At 43.8% G+C, this 17,949-nt stretch overlaps 1 protein-coding gene across 1 annotated transcript in view; it reads right to left on the bottom strand.

Moving 5' to 3' along the window:
- Positions 1–17,949, bottom strand: part of LOC147109305 (5'-3' exonuclease PLD3-like) — a 97,273-nt gene that overhangs the window by 54,813 nt on the left and 24,511 nt on the right. The window contains exon 2 of the mRNA XM_086003121.1: positions 7,712–7,792. Within this exon, the coding sequence (XP_085859247.1) occupies positions 7,712–7,792 (81 nt within the window). The remainder of the gene's footprint in view (positions 1–7,711; positions 7,793–17,949) is intronic.

The raw sequence follows: 17,949 nt of genomic DNA, 5'->3' as shown, positions 1-17,949 counted from the left end.
AGCAGCTGAGGAGTTTCAAAAACCGGCGGCAGTTGGGGAGCGGCGGCTGATTAAGCGAACGAGGCCCGACCAGAGCGGACCTGCAAGTGAGCAGCTGAGGAGTTTCAAAAACCGACAGCAGTTGGGGAGCGGCGGCTGATTCAGCGAACGAGGCCCGACCAATTCAACAGCAGGGGAGAGAGGTAAAAAGTAATCCAAGTGTGACGTCACCAGGAAGCAGGTAAGTGATTGGTTGGTGAGTATTTCTCTCTTTTTTAAAAAATTTATCTCTGGTTTATAGTTTCTAAGGTCTCTCTAGTGTAGCAGGGACTGTTGGTAAACCAGTTAACTGTAGTGTAATTAGTGGGATTGATTGATTTAATTTAAATTCAATTAATTAAAGGGTAAGTCATGGCAGGACAGCCGGGCCCCGTGATCTGCTCCTCCTGCGATATGTGGGAACTCAGGGACACTTCCTGTGTCCTTGACAACTACATGTGCAGGAAGTGCATCCAGCTGCAGCTACTGACAGACCGCATTGCGGTGCTGGAGCTGCGATTGGATACATACTGGAGCGTTCACGATGCTCAGGACATCGTGAATAGCATATTTACGGAGTTGGACACACCGCAGGTAGAGGTTGGACAGGAAGAAAGGGAACGGGTGATCAACAGGCAGAGTACTAGGCGCAGGCAGGTAGTGCAGGGGTCCCCTGTGGCCATCCCCCTCTCCAACAGATACACCACTTTGAGTACTGTTGGGGGGGATGGCTTATCAGAGGAAGGCAGCAGCAGCCAACTTCCTGGCACCAGGGGGGGCTCTGCTGCACAGAATGGGAGGAAAAAGGGTAGAGCTATAGTAATAGGGGATTCAATTGTAAGGGGAATAGATAGGCGTTTCTGCGGCAGCAAACGAGACTCCAGGATGGTGTGTTGCCTCCCTGGTGCAAGGGTCAAGGATGTCTCCGAGCGGCTGCAGAACATCTTGGAAGGGGAGGGTGAACAGCCAGTTGTCGTGGTGCATATAGGCACCAACGATATAGGTAAAAAGCAGGATGAGGTCCTAAAAGCGGAATATAGGGAGTTAGGAGATAAATTAAAAAACAGGACCTCAAAGGTAGTAATCTCAGGATTGCTACCAGTGCCACGTGCTAGTCAGAGTAGAAATAGAAGGATACTTCAGATGAATACGTGGCTAGAGGAATGGTGCCAGGGGGAGGGATTCAAGTTCCTGCGACATTGGAACCGGTTCTGGGGGAGGTGGGACCAGTTCAAACCGGACGGTTTGCACCTGGGCAGGGCTGGAACCGATGTCCTAGGGGGAGTGTTTGCTAGTGCTGTGGGGGAGGGTTTAAACTAAAATGGCAGGGGGTTGGGAACCTGAGCAGGGAGACAGAGGAAAGGGAAACAAGGATAAAAGCAAAAGATAGGAAGGAGAAAAACAAAAGTGGCAGTCAGAGAAATCAACGGTTTAAATCAAACATGGCCACAGTAAATAATAATTCTAATAGGTCTAAGAGCATTAAAAAAACAAGCCTGAAGGCTTTGTGTCTTAATGCGAGGAGCATTTGTAATAAGGTGGATGAATTGGCTGCGCAAATAGAAGTAAACAAATACGATTTGGTCGGGATTACGGAAACGTGGCTCAAGGAAGGCCAGGACTGGGAACTCAACATCCAGGGGTATTCGATATTCAGGAAAGATAGGCAAAAAGGAAAGGGAGGTGGGGTAGCATTACTGGTTAAAGAAGGGATTAACACAATTGTAATGAAGGAAATTAGCTCTGATGAGGTGGAATCTGTATGGGTAGAATTGAGAAATACTGAGGGGAAAAAAACGTTAGTGGGAGTGGTTTATAGACCTCCAAACAGTAAGGCGGAGGTTGGGGATGGCATTAAAAGGGAAATTAAAGAAGCGTGCAATAAGGGCACAGCAGTCATCATGGGTGACTTTAATCTACATATAGATTGGGCCAACCAAATTAGTAACAATACTGTGGAGGAGGAATTCCTGGAGTGTTTATGGGATGGTTTCCTGGACCAATATGTCGAGGAACCAACCAGAGATCAGGCCACCTTAGACTGGGTATTATGTAATGAGAAAGGATTAATTAGCAATCTTGTTGTACGAGGCCCCTTGGGTCGGAGCGATCATAATATGATCGAATTCTTCATTAAGATGGAGAATGAAGTAGTTGACTCGGCGACTAGGGTCCTGAATTTAAATAAAGGAAACTACGATGGTCGGAGGAGCGAGTTGGGTAGGATTGATTGGGGAATGGCACTCAAAGGGTTGACGGTGGATAGGCAATGGCAAACATTCAAAGACCGAATGGATGAACTACAGAATTTGTTCATCCCAGTTTGGCATAAAAATAAAACAAAAAAGGTGACCCAACCGTGGCTAACAAGGGAAATTAGGGATAGCATAAGGTCCAAGGAGAGGGCATATAAATTGGCCAGGAAAAGCAATAATCCTGAGGATTGGGAGCAGTTTAGGATTCAACAAAGGAGGACAAAGGGATTAATTAAGAAAAGGAAAATAGAATATGAGAGTAAGCTTGCAGGGAACATAAAAACTGACTGTAAAAGCTTTGTAAAAGCTTTTATAGATATGTGAAGAGAAAAAGATTGGTGAAGTCAAGCGTAGGTCCCTTGCAGTCAGAATCGGGGGAATTTATAAAGGGGAACAAAGAAATGGCAGACCAACTAAATACATATTTTGGTTCTGTCTTCACAAAGGAGGGCACAAATAACCTCCCAGAGATGCCGGGGAACATAGGGTCTGATGAAAGGGTGGAACTGAAAGAAATCAGTATTTGTAGGGAAATGGTGTTAGGAAAATTGATGGGACGGAAGGCCGATAAATCCCCTGGTCCTGATAATCTACATCCCAGGGCACTTAAGGAAGTGGCCCTAGAAATAGTAGATGCATTGCTGGTCATCTTCCAGAACTCGATAGACACTGGAACGGTACCCATGGATTGGCGGGTAGCTAATGTTACCCCACTATTCAAAAAAGGTGGTAGAGAAAAGGCGGGGAATTATAGACCGGTAAGCTTGACATCGGTAGTGGGGGAAATGCTAGAGTCCATTATAAAAGATGTAATAGCAGAGCACTTGGAAAGCAGTGACTGGATCAGACAAAATCAACATGGATTTACAAAAGGTAAATCATGCTTGACTAATCTACCGGAATTTTTTGAGGATGTAACTGGTAAAATAGATAAGGGAGAACCAGTGGATGTGGTGTATTTGGACTTTCAGAAGGCTTTCAATAAGGTCCCACATAAGAGATTAGCGTGTAAAGTTAAGGCACATGGGATTGGGGGCAAGGTATTGACTTGGATAGAGAGCTGGTTGGCAGATAGAAAGCAAAGAGTTGGAATAAACGGGCCATTTTCCGAGTGGCAGGCAGTGACTGGTGGGGTACCGCAGGGATCGATCCTTGGACCCCAGCTATTCACAATATATATTAATGATCTAGACAAGGGAACTAGATGTAATATCTCCAAATTTGCAGACGACACAAAGCTGGGTGGGCATGTGTGCTGTGAGGAGGATGCCGAGAAACTACAGGATGATTTGGACAGGTTGGGTGATTGGGCAGAAGCATGGCAGATGCAATATAATGTGGATAAATGTGAGGTTATCCACTTTGGTGGCAAAAACAGGAAGGCAGATTATTATCTGAATGGCAATAGATTGGGAGAAGGGGAAGTGCAATGAGACCTGGGTGTCCTTGTGCACCAGTCGCTGAAGGTAAGCATGCAGGTGCAGCAGGCGGTTAAGAAGGCAAATGGTATGTTGGCCTTCGTAGCGAGAGGGTTTGAGTACAGGAACAAGGATGTCTTGCTGCAGTTGTACAGGGCCTTGGTGAGACCACATCTTGAGTATTGTGTGCAGTTTTGGTCGCCTTATCTGAGGAAGGATGTTCTTGCCATGGAAGGAGTTCAGCAAAGATTCACCAGGCTGATATCTGGGATGGCAGGAATGACGTATGAGAAGAGATTGGGACGATTGAGCTTGTACTCGCTGGAGTTTAGAAGAATGAGAGGGGATCTCATTGAAACTTATAAAATTCTGACAGGACTGGACAGACTAGGTGCAGGGATGATGTTCCAGATGGTCGGGGAGTCCAGAACCAGGGGTCACAGACTTAGGATAAGGGGTAGGCCTTTTAGGACAGAAATGAAGAGGAATTTCTTCACCCAGAGAGTGGTGAACCTGTGGAATTCTCTACCACAGAAGGCAGTAGAGGCCAATACATTAAATATATTCAAGAAGGAGTTGGATATATTTCTTAAGGCTAAAGGGATCAAGGGGTATGGGGAGAAAGCAGGGACTGGGTACTGAACTTGGATGATCAGCCATGATCACATTGAATGGCGGAGCAGGCTCGAGGGGCCGAATGGCCTACTCCTGCTCCTATCTTCTATGTTTCTATGTTTCTATGTTACCAGAATGGTTCCGGGGATGCGGGATCTTAGCTACAAGGATAAGCTGGATTTGTTTTCGTTAGAGCAAAGGAGGTTGAGGGGTGAGTTGGTAGAGGTGTACAAGATTATGATGGGTTTGGATAGGCTAGACGGGGAAAGGCTGTTCCCGCTAGTTGATGGTACAAGGTCTAGGGGACACAGATTTAAGGTTTTGGGCAAGAGATACAGGGGGGAACGTGAGGAAAAACTTTTTTATGCAGCGAGTGGTGAGGACCTGGCACTCGCTGCCGACGGAAGTAGTGGAAGCGGAGACACTCAATGTTTTCAAGGGGAGACTGGATAGGCACTTGAGGGAAATAAACTTGCAGGGCTACGGGGATAGAGCGGGGGAATGGGACCGACTGGATTGCTCTACAGAGAGCCGGCACAGACTCGATGGGCCGAATGGCCTTCTTCAGTGCCGTTATGACTCTATCACTGTATGACTTCAGGTTAGGCATATGTCAGTAATCAGTGACATCCGCCCGCCCCGCACTTTGGGAAATGCACCAATGTGGTGACAATGGTCAACCGTATCATGCTAATCAGTGGGGAAGAAAATTAAAGTGTTGACTATGCCATACCAGCTCATGGCGACACGGTGGCATAGTGGTTAGCACTGTTGCCTCACAGCGCCAGGGACCCAGGTTCAAATCCGGCCTCGGGTGACTGTCTGTGTGGAGTTTGCACATTCTCCCCGTGTTTGCGTGGGTTTCCTCCGGGTGCTCCGGTTTCCTCCCACAGTCCAAAGATGTGCGGGTTAGGTTGATTGGCCATGATAAAAATTGGCCCTTAGTGTTAGGGGGGATTAAATACATGGGGTTACAGGGTTACGGGGATAGGGCTTGGGTGGGATGGCTGTCGGTGTAGGGACCGGGTGCTAGGGTTTGGATGATCAGCCATGATCTCGTTGAATGGCGGAGCAGGCTCGAAGGGCCAAATGGCCTACTCCTGCTCCTATCTTCTATGTTTCTATCAGTTGCTGTTTGATCCATGTGTAGGCAGCACATTCGCTGAAGTTGCTGTGCCAACTGCGAATGAACCATAGTTAAGGGCAGTAGTGAATTCAGCAAATACTGAAACTGCTGTCTGTGTTGCAAGTTAACTGCTGCAGGTAGCAAAGTTCTGTCCTGCTGACCCAAGGTAAGCTGAGGCGGTTATCTTTGGTCATAAACAAACAGGTGTGCTGCGGTCTAGCGATGCACTCTGGGTGCCTGCTGATCTCCATTACATGCCGTTTTTTGTGTACCAATCTCAACCATGAGGTGCTTTAAAAACAAACTTACGTTAAGCAATAAAAAATGCCTCCCCAATTTTATTTTATGCCAAGTAAAAATATCAGAAATCTCTTACCAAAAACAGTAATAAAAAGATACTGTAAACATTAAAAAAAATACATGCAATGGCCGTGGCAGTTTAAGAGCTCCATCCCTCGGAGAGATTCTCCAGCTCCAATTTCAGATGGGCGCACAACAAAAAAAGGGCAAACTTGACACAAACCACAGAATTGTGCTAGGTATTTATTTAAATATTTCTGCACCAATTCTTTTGGCCTTAACCAGGCTACGGCACAAAATAGGTACAAGCACTTTAGCTAACTAAATGCAGAGAACTATTGAATTGCAATTCAGTAGGCAACACTGCAGAACCTGCTCTCCCTTTCTGTTGGTTGCACATCTGCTCGCCCTGGCTCACAAGAAATCTGAATCTGACTTATATTTTCTATTATTCTGCTGATTGGGTTGCAAAAATGAATAAAATGGAAAACTACAAGTAATGGGTATTATTACTATGGATTCAGGCCTGCTGTTGATACCGTATTGAGTACAGTGGCATCAGTCAATCCCATATGTGGTCTGAACATATTTTTATGGGAGTTGACTCACCCTGCCCCTCTATTACTTGTACAATAGAATGACTCAGCAAGGCAACAATAGCATCTACTGGTGAACTGGACTGGATACTCATGTATTTCACACATGTAATTTTAAAAACCTGCCCAAAGGGAGACTGAACAAATATTTGGTGAGACGAGGCTTGATACAAGCCACTAAGCTGTTTTATATCACAGCAAGTGAACATGCAGAGCTACAGTTATGATGAGATTCACTTAGTTCAATCAGTACAACTTATCTTTGTGTAATGATACAAAATAAAGAACATGCCACAATTCCCCACATCAGTGTGCTGTCTTATATGTTCCAGCATTACTAATCTCTTCACCTCAGCAAAGGCCCTCACAACTTTCTCTTCAACAAACTTGATCTGGTATTGTTACCTTCCTGATTTTTTTTTTGGGCCTGCCTTTTCTGAGGTCTCTGCCATCAGAAGAATCATAGGGGATTCCAAAACAGTGGGGTATTTTTTTCTGATTGCCCAGGCAAACTAATGAATTGGTTATTCTTTAGTCTCTGCGGAAAACAACTTTCATTTAGCATATTAACCACCTTTCGTCTAAGAACGTTTTAAAAAAAAAAAAAACTTGAAAATACACTTTTGCTTAAAAAATAATTAAATGTAACTCATACTTTCAAATTATTTCTGTGGAAAAATGGTCAAAACATCCTGAACTGTGACAACTATGGAGAAAACAATTAAAAGGGAAGATCAAACCAAATCTAACATTGGGGTGAAATATCTGTAAGCACACATGCCAGTCAGAATGGGCAATGTACAGATTCTGCCTGCAGCACTGGAGCCCTTTCCTCAAGACGACAACAAAACCATTTAAAACTTGACCGTAATCCAAAGCTGATCGCAGGGGAAAAAAATATTACATAACATACATTAATGTTTTCTAAAGTACCTTCTTGTATATTACAATATAAAGAGTGATGTTAGAGAAACAGAATATCATTTTAATTGCAAATCTTAATTAAATATCAAGCTTTATAAAACATGTGGTTTTCATCTATAGTGGAACTTCCATTAACCCTGGTAATTAACAGAAATTGGTGAATAATGACATGTCCCCAAATTCTGGACTTGCATATGGGACAGGGATACCCTCAGCATGGGAATGAAGCCAGGTACGATAAAAACAAAAGGAGCATTTGTAGTTTCCATGTCTCATGCAAGATTTTGACCTGTGACCTGTCAGGCAATCAGAACACTGAGTAATTGGAGTTCAGATAATGAAGGTTCCACTGTATTTTGCAAAAATCAGCACATGCCAAAATTATTTATTACTTAAAGTACTAAATCAATCAGACTCTTATATAACTGCATGCAGCACGGGCCTTGCATTCTTACCTACCCATTTGTCGTTGCCTTTCCTATGACTTTTAACATACAGCATTTGCGGCAGTTGATGTACTTGGTTTCTGAGGGGCTTCATCTGTATAACAAAAAAATTAGGTCACATATTTTGACACTGCAACATGTTATGTTTACAGTTTTCCAAGATAGTCAAGGACACAGAGTAAATTTCTGTTACCATAAATAAAGAATTAAATATTTCACAACTCAAGTTATTCTCTACAGCATTTTGTGAAGTCATTGAAAATTGTTTCCACCTCAATGAAACAGGAATGCTATACTCATCTATAACAGTAGGTGGCAGTTTGTAGCCATAAAATACATCAAACAAAATCCTGTAACAATTCAATTCAATTTTATTTGCCATGTGTACTAGTACAATGGAATGCTTACTCCCCGTAGGGACACGTCAGCTATTTTTACAGCGCCGTGTTCAGAAAGTCAATTCTTTGGCATCCAGTGGCAGTGGGAGCACGATGTCCCTCAGCCGCTCCGTCCTCCTCGTCACCGCGGCCTCCTCCTCACTGTTGCCGGCTCAGCTCCACGTGTGGTGGCCTGCTTCTCCCGCTCACCCTCTGGCCACCATTCCCGGCTCCCCTCCTCCCAGTCGGACTGCGAGTCGTCGGGGCTGCTGCTGCTGCTCGATGCGCTGCGCTGCCTCCGCCCGACTCGCTGAACACATCCTCCGGTCGCCGCAGCCTCCACCTCACCATCGCCGGCTCCACGGTCCAGGCCTGCTTCTCCCACTTTCGGTCTGGCCTCTGGCCGCTATGCTCGGCTCCCCTCCTCCCAGTCGGAATGCTTCCCCGCTGAGGAGCAGCCAGCAGACGTGTTCTAGTGGGTCGACGTGGCTGCTGCTGCGTCCCGATGCGCTGCGCTTCCTCCGCCCGACTCGCCAGGGAGAATGCAATAATGCCTAGGTTTTCCCATCGTATTATGACAGTAACCCATTTAAAATGAATGGGTTATTCAACTGCCACCCTTACAATTTGAAAACCTAGTTCAAACAGCCTATTCCTGTTAAATCTAAATTGTGTAATTTAAGTTATTGTACAATACATCATTTTTAATTTATTTTTATTATAAACACAATTTTGGACATTAGAAACTTTAGTTGCTGAAGAAAAAATTGCAATTGAAAATGTTTTCAAAAAGCATTTTGAGTGATTTGGTTGGTTTAATGAGCAAAGCTTGGTGGTGAAATGCTAGCATATGGCTATAGGGTTTTCCGATTAAAACATTTTTTTCACTGTGACATGTTGACATAGGCTTTCCTTGATAGAAATATGAAACAAGTAGGGTTAATATGTACAAGAAGTGTGCACCATACAGAAGACATTAATATACAAGTGGATCACCTGTGGCATTGCTCACAGTGAGTCAGAGGGTATATTGTCATATTAAATATAATTTAGATAAGTTATATAAATATTAAATACCAGTTGATTTGCCATGGTTTTGCTCATGAGGATCAAGACCAAATGCAGTCTTCAGGTGAAGTAGGGTTGGATAAAGATTTAGATGTAATGCAGTCCCCATTTTAAAGGCAAACATTCAGTCCTCATTTTTATATACGATAGCAAAATACTGCGGATGCTGGAAATCCGAAATAACAACAGGAAATGCTGGAAAAACTCAGCAGGCCAGGCAGTATCCCCTCCCCCTTTTCCCAGCCCCCAAACTTGCTTTCCATTTCCTGCTTTTTTCCCAGTTCTGACGAAAGGTCATCGACCTGAAACGTTAACTCTGTTTCTCTCTCCACCGATGCTGCCTGGCCTGCTGAGTTTTTCCAGCGTTTCCTGTTGTTATTTCTCATATTTATATACTTTAATTTTATATTATTAATGAGCATTAAATAGCAAAACTAATGGCAATTTGGGATGCAGAGAAGTAGAGTTGTCTGGAGAACTGGACTTTCTCTGCAGTATAACCCGAGGAGCTGGGAAGTGCAAAACTGAGCTGCTACAGTGCCACCACTGATGGGAGGGAGTAATTACAGTGTGACAAGTTTACATAAACACTTTCCATTATGAATGTGGACATAGGAATTTATAATGGAAAACCTGACAAAAAATTACGATGAAAATGTGACAACAGGAAATAAAGTTTTGTAGATAGGAAGAATATGCAAAGATTGTTTTAAATATATTATAAATAGTCTGTAAAGGAACAGTGGAGTGGGCCATAGGAGGCATCAGGACTTAAGCACTGAGACTACAAAATAAATAACTTAAGTAGTGAGGTGGATAAGAACATAAGAAATAGGAGCAGGAGTAGGCCATTCGGCCCTTCAAGCCTGCTCCACCATTCAATAAGATCATGGCTGATCTTCTGCCTCAACTCCATTCACCGGCCCTATCGCCATATCCCTTGATGCCCTTACTAGTTAGAAATCTATCGACTTCTGTTTATACCCAATGACTGAGCTTCCACCACCCTGTGGGGTGGAGAATTCCAAAGATTCACCACCCTCTGTGTGAAGAAATTTCTTCTCATCTCAGTTCTGAATGGCCTACCCTTTACCCTGAGGCTGTGGCCCCTGGTTCTGGACTCCCCACCCTATCAAGCCCTGTAATAATTTTGTATGCTTCAATGAGATCCCCTCTCATTCTTCTGAATTCGAGAATATACAGGCTTAGTTTACGCAATCTCTTCTCATACGACAGTCCCGCCATCCCAGGAATCAATCTCGTGAGCCTTCGCTGCACTCCCTCTATGGCAAGTATACCCTTCCTTAGGTAAGGAGGCCAAAATTGTACACAGTACTCCAGGTGTAGTCTCACCAAGGCCCTATATAATTGGAGTAAGGCTTCTTTACTCCTGTACTCAAATCCTCTTGTAATAAAGGCCAGCATAACATTTGCCTTCCTAATGGCTTGCTGCACCTGCACATTCACTTTCAGTGTCTCATGTACAAGGACACCCAGGTCCCTTTGAGCATCTGCATTCCCCAATCTTTTACCATTTAGGAAATACTCTGCCTTTCTGTTTTTTCTACCAAAGTGGATAACTTCACATTTATCCACATTATATTCCATCTGCCATGTTCTCACCCACTCACTGAGCCTGTCGGCATTAAATTTCAAGCATATGGCTGGACAATAAATTAATAATTTAATAAGCATAGTGGGTAGCAGGAGGCCTAAAGATTTAAGCAGTGTAGCAATCAGAAATGGCCATGAAGATCAGTGGACAGCTGGGAGAGATCGTGGTGAGTTTCGAGGCAGTCTGGAGAGGCTCAAAGCCTGGTGGGGGAGTCAGAGAAGCTGCAAATACTGGCAGGGCAACTGGTAGAGCCCACACAGAAAACCTGGGAAGAGAAGTGAGCTGGCCAGGAGAGGCTGAGAAGATAAGTGGGACAGCTGGAAGATGCCTGGAGCTGTGTGGTAGAGCTCAGTAGGTAAAGGGAAAGAGCATTAGGATGGCAAAGCAGGAAAGGCAGCCAGTAACGACAGAGGAGCAGGGCTGGGGGTGGTCAGAAGAGGGTTAAATGAAAATATAAATATATAAAATAAAATAAATAGAGATGTTTACTTGGTGAATAAGAAAATAGCAGGCGGACATGGGCACCAGTAGAAACTGTCAAGGTTGCAAAATGCATTCCATGAAGGTTGCTTACAGCCAGAGAGTGACCTCATCCATCTTGGCTGGATTTGAAGCATGTCCCAAAGATAAAGGTGGTTGTGTACCAAGTCATTATACCAATCGATCCTTAGCCAATAAATCCTTAAACCGTCTTGTTGAGCTTAATCCTGCCTTGAACATTCGTTTTTTTTTGTAATAGGTTTGTATGTTCCCAGCAAAATATTTTGAAATAAAAATGGACTTCAGTTAGCTATATTCCTCAAAACATCCTCTGTTTTTGTGGGGAAGGAAACAATGCATAAATATTTTCTAGGGATATCTACATATCTGGCCCAGCTAGCTTCCTGGAGTGATGTTGTTGCATATATTCATAAGGTAATGGATTCAGACATTTCCTTGTGTTTTTAAACAGTTAATACAAGACTCATATTGGACACTCATGATTGTTCTCGGAGACAGGCTGACTACAGAAGAACAGTTACTATGGAAGTCAGGTATTAAAAGAAAATGGAATTACCAGAATGGCTGAAAGACTGCTGTTACACCCCGTCTACTTGATTGGTAGTAGTAAATGATAGAATTGAATAACAATCATTTTCTTTCCAGTGGAAAGAGCTGCTTTGATCTTGGGCGTTGAAATCTATCTTTGGAGTTACTGAGATGTGAGTTTTCCCAATATTTCCAGTTCCCTATATGATGGTTATTTCTATATTGTGGCAGTGAAAGGCCCTCTGTTATGCCATCAATACACCCACTGGAAATTTCGTTAAAAGATTCTGATAGAACTGTTAAGATTTTACACTCTATTGTTTGTTTCAGGCCAGTCAAATATTGATTACTTCTTGTATTCTTTACTTTCTGTAATTATATTAATTGTGAATTAATTTTACTTAATTTTAGCCTGAACCATATGGTCTGACTGCATAGTATATTTTTTTGCCTCGGAGTGGATTGAACCCACATAATCTCTGGTATGAAATACCAAGATTAAAGAGTAATTGTTAGTCCTGTAGCATGTTATTCCCATTTATCGTAGAATCATAGAAGTTCATGACACAGGAGGCTGCTATTCGGCCCATCGTGTCTGTGCCGGCCAAAAAACAGCTATCCTGCCTAATCCCACTTTCCAGTTCTTGGTCCATAGCCTTGTAGGGTACAGCACTTCAAGTGCATATCCAAGTACTTTTTAAAATGCGACGAGGGTTTCTGCCTCTACCACCCTTTCAGGCAGTGAGTTCCAGACCCCCACCACCCTCCGTGACCAATTACTTTCAATCTATGGCCCCTGGTTATTGACGTCTCTGCTAAGGGAAATAGGTCCTTTCTATCCACTCTATTTAGGCCCCTCATAATTTTATACACTTCAATTAAATCTCCTCTCAGCCTCCTCTGTTCCAAAGAAAACAACTCCAGCCTATCCAATCTGTCCCCATAGCTAACATTCTCCAGTCCTGGCAACATCCTTGTAAATCTCCTCTGTAACCTCTCTGGTGCAATTATATTACATATGAAAATAAGAATAATTAGGAATTACCAGGGTCTTGACAATAAAATCCCAGAAGCTATGTATTAAATAAATGCAGAAATCTGGCACAACTTGGTGATATTCTTCTGGGCTGGAGGGCTAAATAAAAATGAAAGCCTGCTTTTTGCCTTCTCTGTGATTTATCTTTTGCCAATTTTCTCCCCTTGCCTCTAACCCTTTTCTCAGATATGGTTCAAAGTCCCCTATTGTCCTTTAGTACTTCACCAAAATAGTCATTATTCAATGAGTATTGGCATGATATTCAACTGTGAGAAGTCATCATAGTCCTCACCTCTTTAAGCTAATAATTATAAGGGACATGGAATCCAACATGGGACAGTTGTAACCAGTGGCCTACTTCACTCCAAGAGGAAAGAGTAGCAAGGGAAGTACAGTGGGTTTTTTACTGTGCTGTTGTAGCATGACGGATATTCTATCTTGTAGATACTCTAAAGGAGGGGTGAATCATCATTTGGAGAAAGAGCCAAAAAGAGCTTAATGCAACTTTCACCATGTGAATGTGATACAATGTCGTAACTTTGTGAAAATGATTATTGTACTTCCCTTGCTATTTATCAGATACCTCTCGATCAGCCATTTCTTTCCTCTTAGAAAAAAGAGGGAAAATGCTTTCCCAATAATTCAGCAGGGATGATGCTGCATCTTTAAGTAGCAGCTTTAGAACTATAAAAACTTTATAGGAGAAAGCAACCTTATTGTTTGCAGTTTGTCAGTACATCCAGTACTAATGTTATGTCTCATTTGATATAGTGTGCATCTAAATAATTTTTTGGGCTGTGTTCAAGTACTAGTTTTCTGGATTGTTTTCACAGTAGAAACATTAAACCAACCTGTTGTGTATGTAATATGTGTGCTACTTTGAACCTATGGACAGGACTGCACTACTTGTAGGGCGTAGTGATACGCAGTACCACTCCTGGCCATAGGGGTATAAATAGTACTGTGGGTACTGATCTCCCCTCAGTTCCCGCCTGTGGGCATGAAGTAAAGGCCTATGTATAGTCCCTACCTCCAACCAGTAAAGACCTGTTTTATTGTTACTGATTAAGTCTGAGTATTAATTACTTGAACAACTCACAGATTTAACACTGGCGACGAGTCTGATTCGGACCCTGCGGCAGTCACTCCACGGCAGCTTCGTCCACAGCCAGGACGTTGCAGAGAGGTTTCCACCCTCTCCACCCCACTGGAAGACATCCTGACCTCGGAGCCTCCATCGGCGACCGTCAGCTTCTTCTCCAGCTTGGTGGTGGGTAAGCCGTTGTCTGAGCCGGGCAGCGACGCAACAGGCAGTCGACCGCGTTGGCCGCACGAACGGGGCTGGGGGAGCTGGAGGAATAGGGTGCGAGAGCCGCTTCGAGCGGGAGGCGTTTCAACAGAGCGATCGCATCTCCTGATAAGAGCCGAGAGCCGCTTCGCGATCCAGCGATCGCATCCGCTGATAAGGGCCGCACTCGGGCGATCACGGCGAAGATCAGGGCCGCACTCGGGGGCTAAAGGGAGACGGCGTCGGGGGACGGGTGAAGACCGCCAAGCGTGGGAAAACCGCCATTTTGTGGGCGGAGGACGACGGCAAGAGCGGGAAGCCGCCATCTTTGATAACAAGTAAAGAGAAGAAAATCTGAGAAATTGCAAATCTACAATGCCTAAACACGGGAATATTAGCACCTTTGATAGTGACCTCGAAGATTGGGCCATATATGTTGAAAGAGTAAAAAATTATTGTAAGGCCAATAAAATTCGTGACCAAGATAAAGCTCTAACATTATTAAATTTAATGGGTGCAAAGACATACGGGCAATTGAAACACCTGTTATCACCAGATGAACCGGCGGATAAGACGTTCGATGAGATTGTTACTGTCCTGAAAGATCATCTAAACCCCACGCCGCTGATGCTAGCGGAACGATTTAAATTTTACGACAGAAGGCAGCTACAGCATGAAAGCAATGCTGAATATTTGCTGGAATTGCGTAAATTAGCGAAATATTGCCAGTTTGGAACGGGACTGACAGATGCACTACGAGACAAATTTGTGTGTGGTTTATTTAAACAGGATACACAAAAGCGACTGCTCGAGGAGAATGAGCTGATGCTTGAGAAGGCGGTCACTATGGCAGCAGCACACGAAGCCGCAGCGAGAGGCACGGCAGTAATGCAGCTACGGTCACCGGAGCTCAGTGCACACAAATTGGGTGTGAGTTCTGGCAAATGTTATCGTTGTGGAAAGACAACGCATGATCAGAACCAGTGTTGGTTTAAAAACCAAGAATGTAGAACTTGTGGTAGGCTTGGACATATAGCTAGAGTATGCAGGTCAGGGAAGAAGACCAGCAACAAGAAGTCACCGCAAGGAAAATACGCAAAGGTACACAAGGTGACTGAACAGGAGTCCGATTCAGACGCTAGCAGTAATGAACTGGCTAGCTTAAGCTGTAATGAACTGGCTAGCTTAAGAGTACTCAACGCTGGTAAGGGTGCAGACCTCCAGACAATTTGGGTCACTCTTCAGATAGAAGGAGTCCAAGTAAAACTGGAATTGGACACTGGATCGGCATTGACGGTCATAAATAAGAAAGATTACGGAAAGTTATTCCAACATATTCCCCTACAGGATACGGGGATTATATTGAAAACATACACGGGGCAAAGAGTGTACCCCATCGGGAAAATAGAGGTTGCAGTGGTCCACAAGGGCGAAGACAGTCAAATAATGGACTTATGTGATATCTGAAGGAGGTCCTCCACTACTAGGACGGGAGTGGATTAGGAAAATGAATATGGACTGGCATTTCCTACAAACAATAACGAGTGAGAACTCGGTGAAGATAGTCGGCCCAGACTCTGGAACGGATGATGGTAAGCCCAACTCAGGTGCAAAAGACAAAGTTTCAGCACAGAATTCCACTGAGCAACAACAACATAGTTTAACTGTGGATTCTGAGTCTGGCAAGTCTACTGATGTGCCCATTTCTGAGGGACACCGGGCTCGAACTCAACTCCATTTCAAACTACAACAGCAATTAGAACAAATGCTTCGCCGTTTTGAGCAAGAGTTGAATGCAACGAAAGAGTTCTTTGATATAGAGTTGGAGAATCTGGAAAGACAACAGAAGCAGCTGATGGAGAAAATGGAGCAGGAGCACACAAAACGTCTGATGTCAGAGGAGTTAACGGTCAGCCAACTCTTGCATATGCTGAAGGACAGGACTCTGAAATGGGAAAAACTTGAACACGAACTTCAATATTCAAACGAAAGGGGTTCGGAGCTCTCAAAGGTTATTGGAAGAGCTGAGGTGGCAACACAGACTGAGATGACTGCAACAGAGCAGCCCTTGGATGCCAAAAGTACGCTGACTCCCGTCAACGTAGAACAACAGACCGCTGAAACAGCTGCTCCGGTAGAGGGATTGAATAGTCCGATCAATCAATCTCCAAAAGAAGTTGAAGTAGTAAAATCTCAAATGAGGTCATTTGTAAACGACTTGCTGAAAGCCCAGAAAAAGCTGGATGAAGAGGTACGCATGAAGAAGTCTCTTCAGGAAAGATGTCTGGACTTGGAACAAAAGCTGGCTAACGCCCAGCTGGGTATGGAGGAAATAGAAGACCCTCTCGCTGGCCTAGATCAGGACAACACCGAATATTACTATGTCCTGTCCTGCCCAACTTGTAACTTCGACTCCCACCATACAGAAATCATGGAGGAGCACCGAAAGTCTACGGAACATCGGGAGAAGGTGGCTCTACTACGGAAAAAGGAGGAAGAGAAGGAGGAACTGCGCATGCAGCTGGCAGCTGACAGTGGAGCCCAGAGAGTCTCCAAGAAGCAGAAAAGGAAAAGTCGAAACAGAAGATGACCCATCTGAACCATTATTACCTCTACCAGATCACACACGTGGTCCCTCCGAACGGAACCAATTCAGTTCGGAAGTTCAAACTGTTAAATCCATGGAAGGACTATTGAATGAGTCACTTCAGCAACGTGAACCGACTACACCACAGAGATTGAATCTGTGAACTGTTTTCCGCAGAGACTGAATCTGTGATCTGTTTTGACATGAAGTTATCTATGTATCTATGTTATTCTGTTATGTAAACCTGAAGTTATATATGTAAATATGTTATTACGTTATGTTCAATGGGGAGATGACTGTAAAGCTAGGAAGGGAGGAATGTTGTGTATGTAATATGTGTGCTACTTTGAACCTATGGACAGGACTGCACTACTTGTAGGGCGTAGTGATACGCAGTACCACTCCTGGCCATAGGGGTATAAATAGTACTGTGGGTACTGATCTCCCCTCAGTTCCCGCCTGTGGGCATGAAGTAAAGACCTATGTATAGTCCCTACCTCCAACCAGTAAAGACCTGTTTTATTGTTACTGATTAAGTCTGAGTATTAATTACTTGAACAACTCACAGATTTAACACAACCAGATAGTAGGTATTTTATTTAGCTCCCTTTCAGCCACATGAGTTCCCTGCTTCAATTTGCATAGCAAACATACATAAATAAACAAGTTATAACTCACTGGTAGAACACATACCAACAGCTTCCTGACAATGTCATCATCAAAACCACTTCAGGCCCAACCTCCTCTCCTCTCTCTCCATGTGGTGGAGGGAGTGAATGTTTAACATGGCTGAGTACCTGAACATGGTAAAGGATAACAAACTGAGAAAAACTTTGACAAGGTACAGACTTAGTGAACATAGCCTGGCGATCGAAAAAGGCAGACACAGGCAGACCAGGCTGCCAAGAGAGGACAGGATATGCTCTCACTGCAGTCAGGGAGTGGTGGAGACAGAGATGCACTTCCTCACAGCCTGTGGAAAATATCAGGGCATCAGGGAGAATTTCTACCAAAAATTCTCACAAATATGCCCTGAATTCAGAAATTTGAATGACGACCAAAACTCCCATACCTACTAGGGGAAGAGAGAAACTGTGTAACACTAGCGGCACACTATGTTACAGCTTGCCATAAACAGAGGGACAACCAGTAAACCTAAGAAGAGTATATATAAATTATGCGAATGTATATTTATACACTCGGATATATCTGTTTATACACTATGAATAGATCTGCGTTTATGTGTTCAAC

The sequence above is a fragment of the Somniosus microcephalus genome, chromosome 12 (assembly GCF_052327205.1).
Source record: "Somniosus microcephalus isolate GS21.2 chromosome 12, FLI_Smic_1.0, whole genome shotgun sequence".
Lineage (NCBI taxonomy): Eukaryota > Metazoa > Chordata > Chondrichthyes > Squaliformes > Somniosidae > Somniosus > Somniosus microcephalus.
The sequence above is the reverse complement of the archived record's forward strand: the minus strand, read 5'-3'. Positions and strand labels throughout refer to the sequence as shown.